This window comes from Cynoglossus semilaevis, chromosome 5 (assembly GCF_000523025.1).
Source record: "Cynoglossus semilaevis isolate Cse_v1.0 chromosome 5, Cse_v1.0, whole genome shotgun sequence".
In the NCBI taxonomy this organism is placed as follows: Eukaryota; Metazoa; Chordata; class Actinopteri; order Pleuronectiformes; family Cynoglossidae; genus Cynoglossus; species Cynoglossus semilaevis.
The window spans coordinates 12,031,488-12,048,204 of NC_024311.1; the positions used below are offsets into that span (position 1 = coordinate 12,031,488).

Genomic DNA, 16,717 nt, shown 5'->3' on the forward strand with positions numbered 1-16,717 from the left:
CTAACGAGACTAAGACATCGTTGATAAAAAAAACCCCAAACAACCATAAACCCAAAGTTTTAAAAATGAATAATTAAATAAGTTAAGCTAATATTCTTGATACTGTAATTTGCATAGTTTTAGCAGGTATGCTATGGAAATAACATTTAAGGTAAGTTTAAGTTATCCTTTTATTTACTTTTTACTAATTAATTTAATTTAAAAAAAATTAAACTCCCCTTTAGCCATTTATGCAACACATTTTGGCTGCAGTTGTTTCTTTGAGCTACAGTATAGGTAATTTAAAATTGATAATTATTTATTTAAACATATTTGGCTTACTATTAGATATTTACCATTTAACTTTGAGTTTTAGGACTTATTCCTTTTTTTGTAAATCACTGGCAAATCTTTTCCACTCTTTATTGAGATAACAATCCGCCTTAATGATGATGATGATCGTTGTCCAGTTTGTATTTACATACATCTCTGGTCAGAACTTAATGGTGTATGTGAAAGAAGGAGCTGACATTCTGTCTGTTCTACCTTTAGACATTTCACAAAGGCTTCTAATATTTGCTTTTGTAATTTCACACTCTATTCACACAATTACAGTCAATGTTTCTAGCACAGCTTGGACCCATATGTTTGAACACCATTAACTTTTCAGATTTTCCAAGTGTGGAAAGAACATAAATGAAAATCAATGTTGACAATCAAATAAAGCAGTGATTCCATTCAATTTTTATAATTTGTATTCCGTCTGCCATGCTGGAAATTTCTGGGATCCTCTGCAGCTGGTTTCATTTAGAATAATGTTACATTACCAAAGACTGGTTACACAGATATTTCCCTGCTATTACGGATCAAAGGGATAAACATGGGGAAAAATATTAAATTGTGTTTGTTTTGCTTGAAGCCACATGTGCTTGGTGTGATGTAAAACAGATCGTTTTATGTCAGATTTCAAAGATACCTGAATTGTCATCATAGTTTTCAAAAACATGCAGACGTTGGTGGCAAACAGATGTGTATCAGAGCAGACCTTTCAGAGTCGACTCAACACAATCACAACATGCAATGTTTGTGGTTTGTTTCAGGCTTTCCCATGAGATCCAGACGACCAGACACAAGTTATCATTGCTAGTTATTCTACACGTCAGGTTTACATGTAATCCAAGATTCAATAATGTGTAGATATTTAAGGTTTCACTACACCTGTGATTATGAAAACCATTAATAATTAAAATATGTATTAATGGCACTGTGACCTATTTATTTGAATTGAATTATTTAATGGGTAGCAAATGCATTTGTTACATTAGCGTTGTTAATAAATTGATTGACAATAACAATAAAATTTAACGAAGACGGAAAACAAGATGCTTAATCAAAAGATTAAACAATGTCCACAGAAGGAGAAAAGACTCAGAATTAGCCAAAAGATAGTTAGAAGTTAATTTTTTTAAAAAGCATAAAAATCACTGACGCTTTTCATCTGCAGATTTAAACAGACCCTTAGAACAGACCTTATTTTAATGTAGTTTTCTGTGTTTTTGTCATTCTTTTATTGCCTTATATAACAGTGTAAATGCATCTGCCCGCATCATATTTGATCCTGACATGTCATCTCATTAAAATCCATTTACTTCCCTCCATCTCCTGTTTAGTCTGACTGTCTGACCACATTTCACTAATGTTAGTTTTACTGTTGACAACATTCCAAGAGAAGCTCATGTCAATGATGTATTGTTTTTTTTCCCCCCCTTCATGTTGTTGCCAGTTTCAAATACAGTCAGGCAACCTTTGAAGGAGATCAATATTTAATATGAAACGTTTCAGTTCTGTCCAACCACTTTGTCCTCGTCTGTCAACGCTGCTACATATTGACTTGGTTTTTTTTTTTCAATTTTTTTCTAGAAACATCGTGAAGGCAGGATTTCTTCATGATATCAGGTAATGTCCACTCAACTAACACACGAGCTTCTACAATGTATCGACAGCTGTTAAAAATCTTATCTTTCCATTTTTACTTCACTACACAATTGTTTAGATACATCCAAAATACCTACTATTGTCTTGTACTGGCACTGCACAGTATACAGCAGAAAATAAACCATAGAGCAGTGGTCATCAACTGGTGGCCCTCGGATTAACAGGCAAACATTTATTATGGAACGGCCTAAAAATAAACCATAAAGCAGTGGTCATCAACTGGTGGCCCGCAAGCTGAATATGGCCCACTGAACTGTCCAATCTGGCCCCGTGACTGGATTCCAAAACTGTGTGAAAATCGAAGGATAAATGATGTGGTGTCTGCTGTTAAAGCAACCGAAACAAGCAACAACTGAGACTTTGATACTATTTATTTTCAAATTAAAAACTTTATTAAAAATATCCTTAAATTCCCTTTAGCATTGTTTGATATCAGTCAAATCATGTATGAATCCGTCAGGTTAGCCCAAAGCTACAGTAGCAGCAAAAAGAAGGAAGACAAATAGTGTGGCATAATTTTTTACTGCGTCATAAAATAATAAAACGATCATAGAAGTACGAGACATAAACATCTTCTTTTCCGATTATTGCCTCTTTGGAATTTGTAAACAGTGGAAAATAAACTCAGGGACTGGCCTTTATTATGGGATTTCAGCTGTGGTTATGTTGTAGTCTCCTGTGTAAATATAGCCCACCGTAAACTTTAGGGGTTCTCAGAGAGTTCTCACTGCTGTGGACAATCACAGTCAGCTGTTCTCTGAGCTCTGAGTTTGTTTTCCCAACAGATACAGCACTTTCGGTGAACTGTGATACACCTGGTGTTTCTCATTTCACTCTCTAACGTTCGTATAGTGATGATTAAGATGTTGTTGTTTTTCTGGTAGGAACTTCAGACCTGTGTCTTCGAATCAGAGGCAGATATTATTCAGTTGTTTTTTTTTAAGCCTGTAACACAAAACTAAATATGTTGGTCCAAATGAAACAGGTAATCATTTCCATCAAGAATCCCACTGTTTGGCAAAACTAAATTACAGGCAGGGGGCAGCATTTCTGTTGATTAATGCACCTACGCACACTCTGAATGATCATTGAATTGTTTTTAAAAGTGAGACATCATACTGGAAAATTCCCAGTCAGTACTGTCGTGAGTATCTGAAAGTGATCTGTTGACTCTCTGCTACAGAGAGAGTTCCAGGTTACATAACCCTTGATTGAAATGTGTTAAACTGAGCCCCTCCGCCCCCACCTCCCCTGGACCTTCCAGTGATCACTCTATGCTTAGGGGCCACACGCTTCTCCGGCTGTCCTGAGGCCGACCCTGATATTTTACAGTCTTTCTGAAGTCTTCTTCACTGTCAGATTTTCGTCTCCACATTCAGGTTCCACTCATGCAAAGGTGGAGTTCCTGTTTGAAACGACTGTATAAATAACGAGACATCATTTCATAAAAACGCTCAGCAGCTTCCTCTCTACCCGCTTCAATACTCCATCATGTCAGTGCGATCACTGTTGTTCTTCCAGGTGATATTAAAAAACGGCTCGTGTTATTTTTAAACTCTTACAAACAAATGATGATAATTTATCACTCTTTAAAAAAATTAAAATCTCTGGCAAGCTTTTAAACACGTTGCTGGCCGCGTTCGTAATTTCACTTTTTGATATCTGTAATAGACAACAGATGAAGACAAGTGCACGGAGTTTCTGAAAGAACAAAGCATAAAAAAGACTTTTAGAGTGATTTATGATTTCAGGAGCATTTATTAAACTCAAATCTGTGGCTCTTGGATTGCACACGGAGTAATATTTATGAGTCTGGCTTGCATGTGTTTTTTTTTTTTTTGTTTTTTTTTTATGTCTGCAGTTTAACGCCTATGACAGTTTTCTCTCATTCTCCCTGGCTTCAGCCTCTCCCCTCACTGCTGGGAATACACAGCCTTGAGCCTGAAATGTGTTTACATTTTGAGCATGTTACAAATTATCTGCTAAGACTAACTTTGCGTGACTTGGCAGAAGCCTTCACCTTGCTCCCATGTTGTTTGGGTCAAACGTATTTCAGGGGTTTGCGCTCTCAGTTTGACTCTCTTGGTCCGACAGGGGTTCACTGAGCCAGATGTGAACTCTGACAACGAGGTCAAAAAGCCAGCGCTCTGCGCAGCTGTGTGACTCACTGGCAGGTTTATGTACATGTACATGTACATGTACATGTACATGTATGTGGTGTCGGCACTCTGCCAGTATGAGGTTGATATTTTAATGCTCTGACAAGCCCCCCCACGAGACCCTGAAGTTTTACAGAATTACTGAGACTTTTGACCGGTTTCACATATTTATTGTCTAATAAAACAAGTCATTACTTTCAAAATGAACATCTTATGTGATATAGTATGATAATCTCTAGGGATGGCTCCATACAACATTTTTATCCAGTACCGATACTGCAATTTAGATTGGGATGTCTGATATTAACTGTTTGCCAAAATTCAATATGCCGTTATTGTCCAAAAACCTAATAACCAATTTCGATATCAACCAATATCGATATATGAAAGAAACCCACAAGTGGTTCCAGCATATTTAGTGAAACCCAGGCATTGTGTTGACCGATTTTCATTATCAGAGGAAAAACTAATAACGATTCTAACAGGTATTACATAATCATTCTAATATCGGGTCGATAATATTGTTTCTTCATGATCACATGTGTTGCCATTGTAGTGTGACTAAAATATAATGGACGTCATTTTAACCAAAGTTACGCAAACATTTTAAGGACTAGTGTTTAAAAAATTAGAAGAGTTTGTTGATGATCAATCTGTTGACAAAACTCTGACAATTTACCAAGGAAATGAGGCTTGAGACGCAGGCTGCTGCTCTTTGATGGAATAGGTTTGGCTTTAACTCGTCCCTTTAATGCCAAATTTGACAACTCATTACGCTGATGACGGAGAAGTGACCTTACTTACACTTTGTCATCTCCACGGTCAGAGGGAAAGTGCGTAGATGGAAAAATGTTACTGTGGTCGTCCGTATCCACAACAATGAGGGCGAAGGCATTCGCCCAGTGTCAGCGCCACACGAGAGCGATGATCACATGACGCACCAGAGGCTGCTTCTTCACATCACAGAAGAAAGGCACGGCAGCAGAGTGGAAATGTTGAACAAAACCGTCGCTGATTTCAAACGTACAAACAGAGACTGACTTCTCACTCAGAGACCTGCCGAATCTTCCGGTAACTAAAATGTCAATCAACTTGCCTTGATCCCATAAACTTACATATTCCTGGTGTTGTTTTCTTGTGTATGTGGAACACCTTTGTGGGGGGAGAAAGACTTCAGTTGGAATCCAGTCGCGGGCAGGATTGGACTGGCGACCCACCAGTTGATGATCGGTCGTCTATGGCTTGATACAGTTTTTAAAGTTAGCATCAGTAACAGTGTGCTCTGGAACTTTTCCTCCACTCAACTTTTCTAAGGAAGACATTTTGATAGGGTGTGACGTGATGTTGTGAGATATATTTTTTCGCCATCTGTACGTAGCCTCTTGTAGAACGATTTAAAAAAAAAAAAAAAGGTTTTATTTCTTTGTGGAACAGAGAATGGAGATGTTGACCATTTCTTGTAGAAAGGCTTTTATTTATACAGTTATCTGCTGGAAAACAGTTGCATTTAACAGTCGTAGCTCGAAGCCAAATAACTTTGTATGCATTCTGGTTTGTGATAAATAAAACACACACATCGAGGAGCTTAAACGTACCTTTATGTGGTTCCAGGATGAAAATATTGAATAGATTTATGCGAAGACAGTAGGTTAGGATTTATTTGAGTTTTGGATAGAATTAAAAAAATAAAACTTAGAAACACAATTTCAATAAATACACATACAATCTTTGAATGTACCAGACCGGTTGATCCAATGAAAAGGAACAGAACATTTATAGTGTTCTCAACTTTGTTGTTTCATCTTTCCATCAGCAGCATTAGAATATTTTAGTATTTCAAAAACAAACCGTTTTTTTGTAAGGAAGAAGCAGCTATGATGCATTTGACCAAAGTCTGGGTTTCAATGCAGGACAGAACAGGCAAATCCACAAGTCCACATCCACAGTGGTCGTCCATTAACAGATGCTTCTACAGTCTCTCCTTTAAAACAACAGCCTTTCACCGCGGGGGTTAAAGGGTCGCTGGTTTGACAGCCTTGTAGTCGTGGCAAGTCCAGCTTGCTTCGGCACATCGATGCCATGGCTACGTCTCGTCTTGTTCATAACAGGTCTCCGTCATTGGATTGTGTATTTTTTAGTGCTGTCAGAATGAACGCGTTAACCATGATAATTCATTTGGGAAATGAATCAGATGAAACATTTTAGCCCATTGTAACCCATGGGTAGAATTGATACAAGTTGTTATTTACACACACTGCTAGAAAGAGTTTTTGTTTAATCAGAGAATCTACAACTGTCTTTGCGTCCTGTGAGTCACCGTTGGGACACAGTACTGGCCAAAATCCACCAACCAATTGTTTAGATTAAACCAAAGAAATCTACCTTTATTTCTGTTCCGTCAGTATACAGGAAAAATAGATTTTGTTGTTGTGATGACAATTTATTACCATCGCAATTAATCACGATTAATTGTGATAATCCCCTGTGTTTATTCAGGTTTTATTATTTTGACAGCTCTAGTACTGTAGTTATAGTTTTATATATATACTCTATATGTATATACATATACGTACATACATATATTTATATATATTTATATATTATATATTTATATATTATACATAAATATATGGACAAACATATATGTACATATATATGCATATATGTGTGTGTGTGTGTGTGTCTGTTGGTAGTCAAACAGCTGTTTAAAGGAGATATGATAGTTTAACACGAGAGCAAAACAACTCTGAATGACGTTAGCGCTTGTGAACGGATTGAACCGGTTCCAACATCTTATTTCCAGATGTTTAAAAAACTATTATATAAAAATAATACATTTTACCGTATGTTACACTACAGATATACAACTCAACACATGGTTGCGTGGAAGCTGATGAAGTCGACGCCTCAGACACAGTGCGTCCGGGCCCTTGTCATTTTCAGTCCACCCTCTTGTCATCCTCCTGGCACTTCATGGGGATAAAGTGAGAGGATTTCTGCTCCCTCCGGGTCTTCTTCCCTCGGATGGGTTTCCCCTTCGGAGACAAGGCTATGAACATTTCTTTGCCGTTTTTAGTCCATTTAGCGGAGGAGTACGCGTTGAAGTAGTTTTCTAGAAACACCTCTTTGAAGTTGCAGTTTTCACTGTAGTTCTCCTGGAATAGAGAGATGTGAAAATGTTGTTACAGTAAAGTGGAGAGCGTCAGCGCCTCCTAACCTCTGACCCTACTCTGGGCTGCAGTTCTTTTTCTAGACTAAGGGGTCACCAACGTGGTGCCCGGGGTCACCAGGTAGCCCCCATGGACTACTTAATGTACCCCTGGTGTAATGTTCCAAAAATTAAACTAGTCTTCTAAATAAAACAAGTTTTTTTTAAATTATTATAACTCTTGGAAGTCCATATCAAACAAGTAGCTCTTTGTATTACCAGCTTCCCTTGAAGAACAGTTTAAAAATCAATCAACACAAAAATTATCAACACTATTTCTAATTGTGCGCAAACTAGTACCTTGCCTTGCAGAACCATTATCAACACTATTTCTAATTGTGGGCAAACTCGTACCTTGCCTTGCAGAACCCCTGCCTTGGTCATAGAAATATACCGCTGACTCTTGACTCCCTTGATGGCGAGTATCCCTCCCTCAGACACTGTCCGGATCTCCAGGATACCTGCCAGACAGTCACAGAGGGAAACAGATAAGAGATGGTTGTCTAGGTTTTATCACCACACCGCACTCAACATTCATCATCATTTAAACACAGGATGGATGGCGGCTCCTGTGCTTAATCAGTCTCTGGTCTCTCTGGCTTTATTCAAGCCTTGTTAATGGCCTGGGTGGCTATTACACAAACCACAGCCTATTTCATTGCACATATGGGAGACAAATTGGGCCTCTCGATCCTCTGGGACGGAGGAAACTACCTCTTTGTCTGAGCTTTGCACGCTACGTTTTAGACCTGCTCCTCAACATGTGGGAGAGGTCACACACTTGGCTTTTTCGGTACGCCAGCTCTTATTATGCAGGAGGAGAATGAATGGTCCACACAACAATACTTCTAGGAAATATTCCTGGAGGCAGTATTTCATTTCATGCAATCATTCTCAATAGGATAAAGGTAATCAGCGTCTACTGGACGTGCGTTCAATGTTCAAAGTATATTGCATTTAAGGATTTACATTTGCAATATGTTAACATACAACCGATGCAAATGTTTATATGTGCACATAAATGTGGTCCAAATGATTTTACATCTTTAGGGAAAGTAAATAAAAAGTCAATTTGACCGCGCTCACGTTTATCAAATACAATATCCAGTGACTACGAGGTGGGATACGGCGAAAGGAACTCGGAGAACGATGTAACCACAGAACCTCACTGACTATAATCACTTGTGAAAGTCCAAAGAAAGTAAAATTGCCATATGACTCGGTCGGCACCACCAGGGCTGTGTGCTGTCAAGTCGACAGGGAGAGATAAAAAGAGGAAGTCTATTAAAGCTGTTCAGACTGACGTTGAGCATTTTAGCATCAGCTGGATCACAAACAGATGGCAGACACGGTCACAAAGTTTGCCGCACGTTGACGACGTACTTAAAATCCATAAGTTATCAACACCTGGAACGACACTGGTGTCTTTCATTATATTTATTCTTTCCCTCATTTGTTGCATTGACGACTAGCGGCGGTTAACTTTGCTAAAAAAAAAAAAAAAAAGGTACAGGTACAGCTGTTTGATTTTACTGCAGTAAGATGAAATATACACATACACACACCCACTCCAGACGCATGCACTCACTGTTGACATTTGGCTCAGATGTGGAGACTCTCCAGGAGCCGTCAACTTGAACACATTTGTCATGACTGGCCGCTGCAGCCGCGGGCTAAGTAAACTCACCCGAGGTTATCCCATAGTTTTGATGTTGCTATATAGCGTTTAAATCCAGTGTTTGCAGATAAAATCCAGAGGCTTTTCCACAGCCTCCCAGGAAAATCACACATGTTTCATTCAAAGATGATTTGCGTTATTGCCAGTATTATTCCGGTTTTATAATGCAGTGATTATCTTTTAAAATTATGTTTGTTCTCATGAAGTCCTTTTTTTTTCATCTGCTTCTTCTTTTCTTTATTCTTGTTGTTATAAATACACTTTAGAATTTTAACAAAATAAGAGCTGAGCGCAGACAGGGGAGACCAAATCAGTTTGTTTTGTTTTTTTCATTTTTCTTTTCTGTTTTTCGCCATCAGCCAGTGCATAAAGATTCAACAGAAAAGTGAACTCTCCCAGTAGTCAGGTCATGGATCCATGAGTCTGCTGTTGCACAAGTATCTTTTCCATCAGACCTCACATTTCCCGGTCAGTGAAACACTCCTGTTGCATGACTTTTGTAATGTCCTCGCAATTGCAGAAATTTTAACCATATTCGCAGACACGACCTTTAAAAGTTACCCAATCAAATGATTCATTCATGGTTCTAATGAAGTGTTTTTACTTTTTTTTTAAATGACGCAGTATTTCTAGTCTAGACACATCAGAGTGGGTGTTTCTGCGTGAGGCAGAGGATTGTTTCGATTTCGTTTGTTTTTGTTTGTTTTGTTTTTTTAATATTGATGCCAGCACGCCCCAGTGTTTTCACCAGCGTCACTCAGAGATATTTTCAATCCCCAATGACATTTTCTCCGTTTACGTTTTAAAAGCCAAATCCCCAACTGCTTATTTTCCGTTTTCATCATTGTGACATCAGCGCAGAGTCCATTTAATCTGTGATGACAGCACCGATAACTCTGTGTGTATAATAACACTTCTTAGTTGCATCTTTATGGTTTGACATGATATATTACTACTAGCACAGTATTTATATAGTGACAATCTGACGGGCTTAAGAGAAAGATAATACATTTACCATTCTGCAGAGGACATTGAGTAAATTCTTGTTTATATACAATGTAATGAGTAAAAAAACAAACAGAAAAAACTCTTACTGTTGCAGTCAGCGGGATCTTGCGTGCCGCCGATACTGCCCTGGTCGTCGATTGTTAGGAACCACAGCGTGTTGCTGAACAGTTGCCGGATCCGTACGTCTCCCCCCTCCATGTAGTCATAGTTCCTGGTGTGGCGCTCATGTCTGGAGCAGTTCATGAAGGCAGCAAGTTGCTGTGGAGTGCAGTCACTGTAGACCACACACATACTGCCAAACAGGAACATGGCATGCAAGTACAGTCCCGAGAACACGTTCTGAAGGTTCAATGTCAGCATCCATTTGCGCATTATAATGCAATACAGTGGGGAGCAATGAACAACATACTGAAAAGTTCAGCTAGAGATCTGCTCCCAGTCCCTCAGCCCAACGACCCCCAAATTTGTAACTGTGGGCTTTTGACCTCTGGGTCTTCCTTCTGCACCGCAACGCTTCCTGAGGGGATGCTGACACGGGACTGGTCTGGTCTGTGGAGGACACAGCGCGGGAGACTTGGTGACCGTGGTTGGGGTCGCCTCTTGTTGAGAGTTATCCAACGAAGACAAGTTACAGTGTAGTAAAGTAATATCGCTCTTCAATAAGCGAAGCTGCGCAGTAACTGTCCATCCTCTTGAGAACGCCGTCCAAAAACCTGTTATAATCCAGTTCAGGAATTAGAGGAAAAAATGTCCCTGTAGAAAAAATGGAAAGAGGAGAGCGGTTAGTGAAATTTGAAAAAATAAATAAATAAAAATTTGACATCTAAAACCTTATCTAAATCCTGGACTAATACAGGTTTACAGCTCTGTTCTATATATGAACATGAACAATATACACACAAAAAAATAACAAAAAGCTCGACCAGTGTGCTTCCATGTGACTTACATGAGCTCCAGTAGATGGCAGGAGAATTCAGGAGAGTTTGAGTCTCCTGGAGTTCTACAGTTGCAGCCTTGGTTGTAAACTAAGTCCAGTAAGTTCCAGCAGAGTTGAACAAGAACTGTAAGCTGATATCAATTTCCACGGATGTCTCTGGGATTCTGGCAGGTTGACTCTTCTGCATCTTACCCTGTCCCTGTGTTACTGCTCAGATAAATGCCTGGTGCTGACCTCACTCAGGAGCAATTAGGTCCCAACCAGTCAGCTGTCCCTGGCTGAGGTGCAACGGAGAAACACCCTCTGTCTGCCTTTTGCTGTCTCTCACCCAATGAACATGAGAGGGAGCTATAAACTCTGAAAATACCGGGGTCTTCTCGGTATGCACTTCTAGATGCTTCCCAAACATTTGCATACACACTCACTCCTGCAGAACTCCTTAGAACAACCTCTTTTCCAGGAAACACGTTGTACTTAAATATGCTCTGGCCTGTGCGTGTAACAGATCTCCCCGTGACTCACGTTCATTTATAGCTGATGGTTAAGATATTTGCCCTGATGACAAAGCTTTGAAGAATGTCTTCCCTATCATTTGAAATGTCACAATTAATTAGTGGTTTCACTTGGCCGCACAGCAATATCGCTGAGGATTTATTGACTGGAGGTTTAAAAAAAGAACTTCAAAGACACCCTTTAGTCCTCGTTCTTATTGTGTTTAACAGTGGGAAACCAAGAAGTTATGGCTGACAGGTATCCATTCAAGGGGAGAAAACAGAGGACATCTCTGCTCTGGAGTAGTTATTTCTGTGTCAGGGGTCACGCCCTCTTTCACTTTTCCTGTTACCATTTAAAGTCACGGTTTTATTGCCTTACATACCTGGCCTTTCCTTGGACTCACAACTTCAAAAGTTTATATGGGCCCTAATGATGTGCCCCCCCACCCCCCTGAAGAGGTCAGGGCTGGGAGCCTGAAAGTGAGGGACTTCTGGCCAGAGCTAGTCTCCTTCTCGTCTCTGAACTGGCGGTCGTAAAGACCTGATCTATTAGGTGTCATTTGGCCTGTTCATCTGTCCCTTTTATTAGTTCAGAGAACGTTCACACTTCTGTCTGGAAGGTGTAAGCTCCAAAGAAACGCTGCCTGACGCTCGTTAGAATCGAATTTTCCCACAACGAACTCAGGTCTAAATTCTGTCCATCAGTACCACAACACTGACCGGAACAGTCCGGTACATGACTGTTATATCATCCGTTTTATATAAGGCATACATTTTTATACAGAGTTTATGAAATATATACAAAAGTCACGTTAGCATCGTGTTTCCTTTCCTTAAAACAAAAACAAAAAAAACACTAAAGATGTCGATTGTTTACTGGTCAGTTTTGTTGTTTACAAACACAGAGGAAACAACACGTACAGTCTGCAGTGTATACATTCACACAATGTCATATAAAATGTGAAAAAACATACGATTACATACGAAACATACAAAGTCCCCAACCTATGTCCGCCATTTGCAGTCCAGTGAAATTAACATTTCTGACTCTCAGGAAAAAGTCATCAAGATACAGTATCACCGTGGATTTGGAGCAGTTTTTAGTCAAGGCGATGATGCTGTGTCTTCCAGGAAGAAAATGAAAATATCTTTTATGGAGAGATGTATTGGTAATTTAGTGAGGCAGTTTAAGAACGTGAATAAAATAAACTTAAACAGTTGTAGAATAGAAACCTATGACTTGGCACGAGAGAGGAAACATTGGAACAATTGTTTGTCAACATGAACAAAAAGTCCCCAACCTATGTCCGCCATTTTGTTTTCTTTTGTCACTGAGGTCCGAGTCGATGACGTTCAGTTCCTGTAGTTGACATTTACCGTATATATACTGGAGTTTGTACAGTACAGTAACAGTTACTATTTAAACTACTAGTTTCTGTCACCACCAGAACATTACTCTTTTTCTCTGTTTTACTCTTTATCGCCTTATTTAGGGACACTGAGCGTTGGGAAGGGGACACAACGCCACATCATATGGAGGTGGGCCAACCCTTGGCTCATGGTCCAATTAAGTGACAACCAGCAGGAGGATGTAACTGGTTTCATTATTATCAAATAAGAACCATAATTGTTAGTTTCAGTTTTGTCCTAGTGATGAAGGTTTTACTTAGTGGTGCAGTAAAGGTCAAGGGGTCAGGAGTCGAACCGACACACTTTGATCCCAGAGGGAGACTGTTACAGACAGGAAAGCTGCACGTGCCCTCAAATTACTTTAGTATTTATGTTTTTCTGAATTATTTATCAATTCACTTATCATGACCGGACGATATTGTCCACTCCGGCTCAAGATTCCTCAATTTCCTGAAGGAACAGGAAACGAGGGTTTGATAAAGTTCTATCTATCAGATCTTAGTCCGACCCCAAAACGGCAGCAGGATGTAAATATTTGCTTCTCTCTCTCTGTGTGTGTGTGTGTGTGTGCACCAGAGAGAGCAGGTACTTGAGTTTTATAGCCTGAATTGCTGCCCACTGTTGTGGAGGATCAAAGGCCCGGCTCTGTCTGGACTTCACAGTCCTGGAAGGAAGTGCAGTGGCCGTGAGGCAGGCTCACCAGGGCTGCGTGAGTGAGCCTTTTTAAATGTCAGTAGACGGACTGCATTAGTCCCATCAGTTCGTGTCACGATGTCGTTGGTCTGCCTCCCCCTTCCTCCCCTTTTTGTCTCGCTGCTTTGACAAGTGGAGGTCAGTGTCTGAATTCTCCCAAGCTTTTTTAATTGATTCCTATTGTTGAATGTCATGTTTAATGTTGTTGAAGCCAGCAGGGAGTGAGTGAGGGTTTCAATGATTGCAGCGTAACACGCAACTTCACAGTCAACTCAAATTCCATTCAGACTCTCCGTTCAGGAGAACCTCCAGCTCCAGTCTGGGGGCGCTTCACTTGGCCAAACGGCACGCGGCGTTAGCGCCCGCAGCTCCGGATTTAAGTTCCGCTGTTGCTTTTTTTTTTTTTAAGTAAAGATTGTTTTTACACCATTAATTTCATTAATGTGTTTGGTAATTAGGTTTTGTGAATGAAATATGGTCTTGTTGGGGTTTTCCTCTGGAAACTTCTCTTAATTAAAATGTTGTGATGCCAACTGCACGTCACTGTCACGACGCCACCAACAGCAGTTGTCGAACAAGTTGTTTCCTGTCTTCCTTCTTCAGGACAAGCATATTACTTTGTGATTTATCGCGGCGTAGTAATCAATCTTAAAAGGCTCTCGGATGATTCCAGAGTTTATGATAGTTTCCACTATTACTGCTGAGACATCTGCCTACACGGCACGTCTGCTCTCCACGCTCTAAAAGCATTCCTGTAGGGAGAAGAGCCCGGGTGTCTGTGTGTGTGTGAGGGTCCAAGTACGGCCCGGTTCTCTGGATATGACTGCATTATTCCTGGAGAACGGATTATGTCTGAGGCCGCTCTATTCTTAGCTCTGTGTTAGACTGTTTGGGTTTCTAGATTCCATTATGATTGGGGGATCTCCTGAGATGGATCCCCACAATGGCCGCTGCACCTAAATATAACTATATATTTAACACCCGAAAGCACACACACACACACGCAGTGTATCACTTTAAACTTTTGAACTTCTTGTAATGTGAGTGTGAGTTGAGAAATCCTAAGACAAAATGAAAACATATTTATAAACTTCTTTAACCACAAATCCTCTGTTTCAGTCTGAACACTACTGCCACCTGTGTTTCCTTCAGAGAATTATTTCTTTGTAGAATTATTTTGGGTCTTTGGTACATAAGTCACAACATATATATATATATATATATATATATATGAATATATATATATATATATATATATTTATATACATATATGGAAAATATATACAGTATATGTTTATATGTGTGTATAAATATATATATTAGAGATGGCTCGATACCTTGGAGTATCTGCCGATACCGATATCGATCCAATACTTTCTTTTCTCCTCCAACACGCCACAAGCTGCCGTTGCTATGGTGATAGTGTCTTCACATATTGTGCAAAGTTTAGTTGAGCATTTGGACTTGTGTCGAATTGCATGGATGGAAAGATAGATATAAATATATACATATATACACCTATAATACATGTATATTCTTTCCACAGTGTATCCTGGTGCCACCTGGTCCAACTGATGCTCATATCATGGTACCCACACTGACCTGTGTCCCCTGTTAGGGTCAAAAAGAACACCTTTACTAGCCCGCGGATATGTAGCCCCATATCTAACTGGAAAAAACAAAAACAAAGTTGTGTCAAGACGTTAAAAAAATGAAGGATTTATTTCTGAATAGATGTTTTATTTAAGTTATTCTCAGTTATTCTCTATTAACCCAACACTAAGTGCTCTAGACTCTGAGATTTGGTGTAAACGGCCTGAAAGAGAATGTGAGCTCTTTTCTTGCTTCGCCGTCAGGGGAACATGCTGATCCCATGTAATACAGCAGCAGCTGTTGGGGATCAACAGTTGAACTGCTTACCATATCTGTTCATGTATCAGAAGAAGCAAAGAAAACACATGCTCTGTCCTCGTGGCACTCAGTGATAAAGTTGTTCTAAAATAAGCTCTTTGAATTTCACGCTCAGGTCGGTGGACGTCTTCACAGACAGAGGACCTCTTTCTGCTGTCTTTATATTTACAGTAGATGCTGTCACAGCTGTCCTTGGTATAAATCAGTCGTTAAAAACAAGAAACATGATTTCAGGTACTCTAAAGGCCACCTTTATTGTACTGCAGATCACATCTTATAACTTGGGTGAAATTACAGTTAAGTCAACCAATCACCATCATCTTTTATTAGCTGTTATTTTTGCAAGATGCTAATTAGCTTTCATGCTAATTAGCTTTTACTAAGCTCCGTATCTTCTGACGTGTGAAACTTAGCAAAAGGCTTCTTTTTGTATAAAGAGTTTAACGTAACTCTTATAACCAACACAACGGGGTAAGAGCCGTGTTTTTCAACCTTGGGGTCACGACTCCATGTGGGGTCACCTGGAATTTAAAAGGGGTCACCTGAAATTTCTAGTAATTGATTAAAAAAAACTGATAAAATATTTTTTCAACAAATTTTTATTATTATTATTATCATTAAAAACACAACAGACAATGGAAAGACAGGTCACAGAGTACAGGGAACTGTCGCCTGATCCAAAAACACAAACACTTACATCAACATATATCAACATTTTCAAAGCTGTAAGACATTTTTATGTTGGCATTTGTTTAAACTATAGAAGACAATAATAACTAATAAGTGTTTCAGTTTAAATTGAACTAACATCACATAACACTTTCATGCTTTCATGACACAAAATACTTCCAGATGAGTGTCTCATTGCTCCATCTTTTTTTTTTTCTTTCTTCAGCCACTGCCTCTTTGTCACGTTAGCTGCATCTGTTGTGTTTCCCCTGCCGTGCAGCTGGGGTGGAATGTAGTAGATTTTTAGTTTAATTTATTAAACTTTCAACAAAACATCTTTTAAAAAAACAGACTAACAAATGGAGTGTTATTAAATCCAATTGTTTATCAAAGGGCAGCACATTTGGGGCTAATAAAATGGCATGGTCCAGTGATAGTAACATGTGCGAGGGTTCCAACAAACCCAGCGCATTAGTTCTGTGCGAGGAGCCGTGTGTGGGGTTTCACCAAATAAATTGGACACTTAATGAACCTGTTATGTGTTTGGCCTTGGAGGGGTAATGTGCAGAAAAGAGC

The 16,717-nt window shown here is 39.5% G+C and overlaps 1 protein-coding gene and 1 long non-coding RNA gene across 2 annotated transcripts; one reads left to right on the forward strand and one right to left on the reverse strand.

Annotated features, from left to right (window-relative positions):
• Nucleotides 1-15: 15 nt before the first annotated feature.
• Nucleotides 16-7,121, forward strand: LOC112487001 (uncharacterized). The gene is made up of 3 exons (XR_003049666.1): nucleotides 16-151; nucleotides 1,900-1,935; nucleotides 6,993-7,121. It is a non-coding gene; the product is annotated as an uncharacterized LOC112487001 (long non-coding RNA).
• Nucleotides 7,059-12,155, reverse strand: fgf7 (fibroblast growth factor 7). The gene is made up of 3 exons (XM_017032511.2): nucleotides 10,114-12,155; nucleotides 7,696-7,802; nucleotides 7,059-7,288 (listed from the first exon to the last, which is right to left on the reverse strand). The coding sequence occupies exons 1-3, from the start codon at nucleotides 10,397-10,399 to the stop codon at nucleotides 7,073-7,075; spliced, it is 609 nt and encodes a 202-aa protein (XP_016888000.1). The 5' UTR covers nucleotides 10,400-12,155; the 3' UTR covers nucleotides 7,059-7,072.
• Nucleotides 12,156-16,717: the final 4,562 nt, after the last annotated feature.

Bases quoted from the DNA above. Each gene is read 5' to 3' on its own strand.
- fgf7 (XM_017032511.2), bottom strand. From the start codon at position 10,399: ATGCGCAAATGGATGCTGACATTGAACCTTCAGAACGTGTTCTCGGGA. The intron at 7,803-10,113 runs GTAAGAGTTTTT...ACTGTCTGGCAG, and splicing joins AGATCCCGCTGACTGCAACA to GTATCCTGGAGATCCGGACA. The intron at 7,289-7,695 runs GTACGAGTTTGC...TCTCTATTCCAG, and splicing joins CAGGGGTTCTGCAAGGCAAG to GAGAACTACAGTGAAAACTG.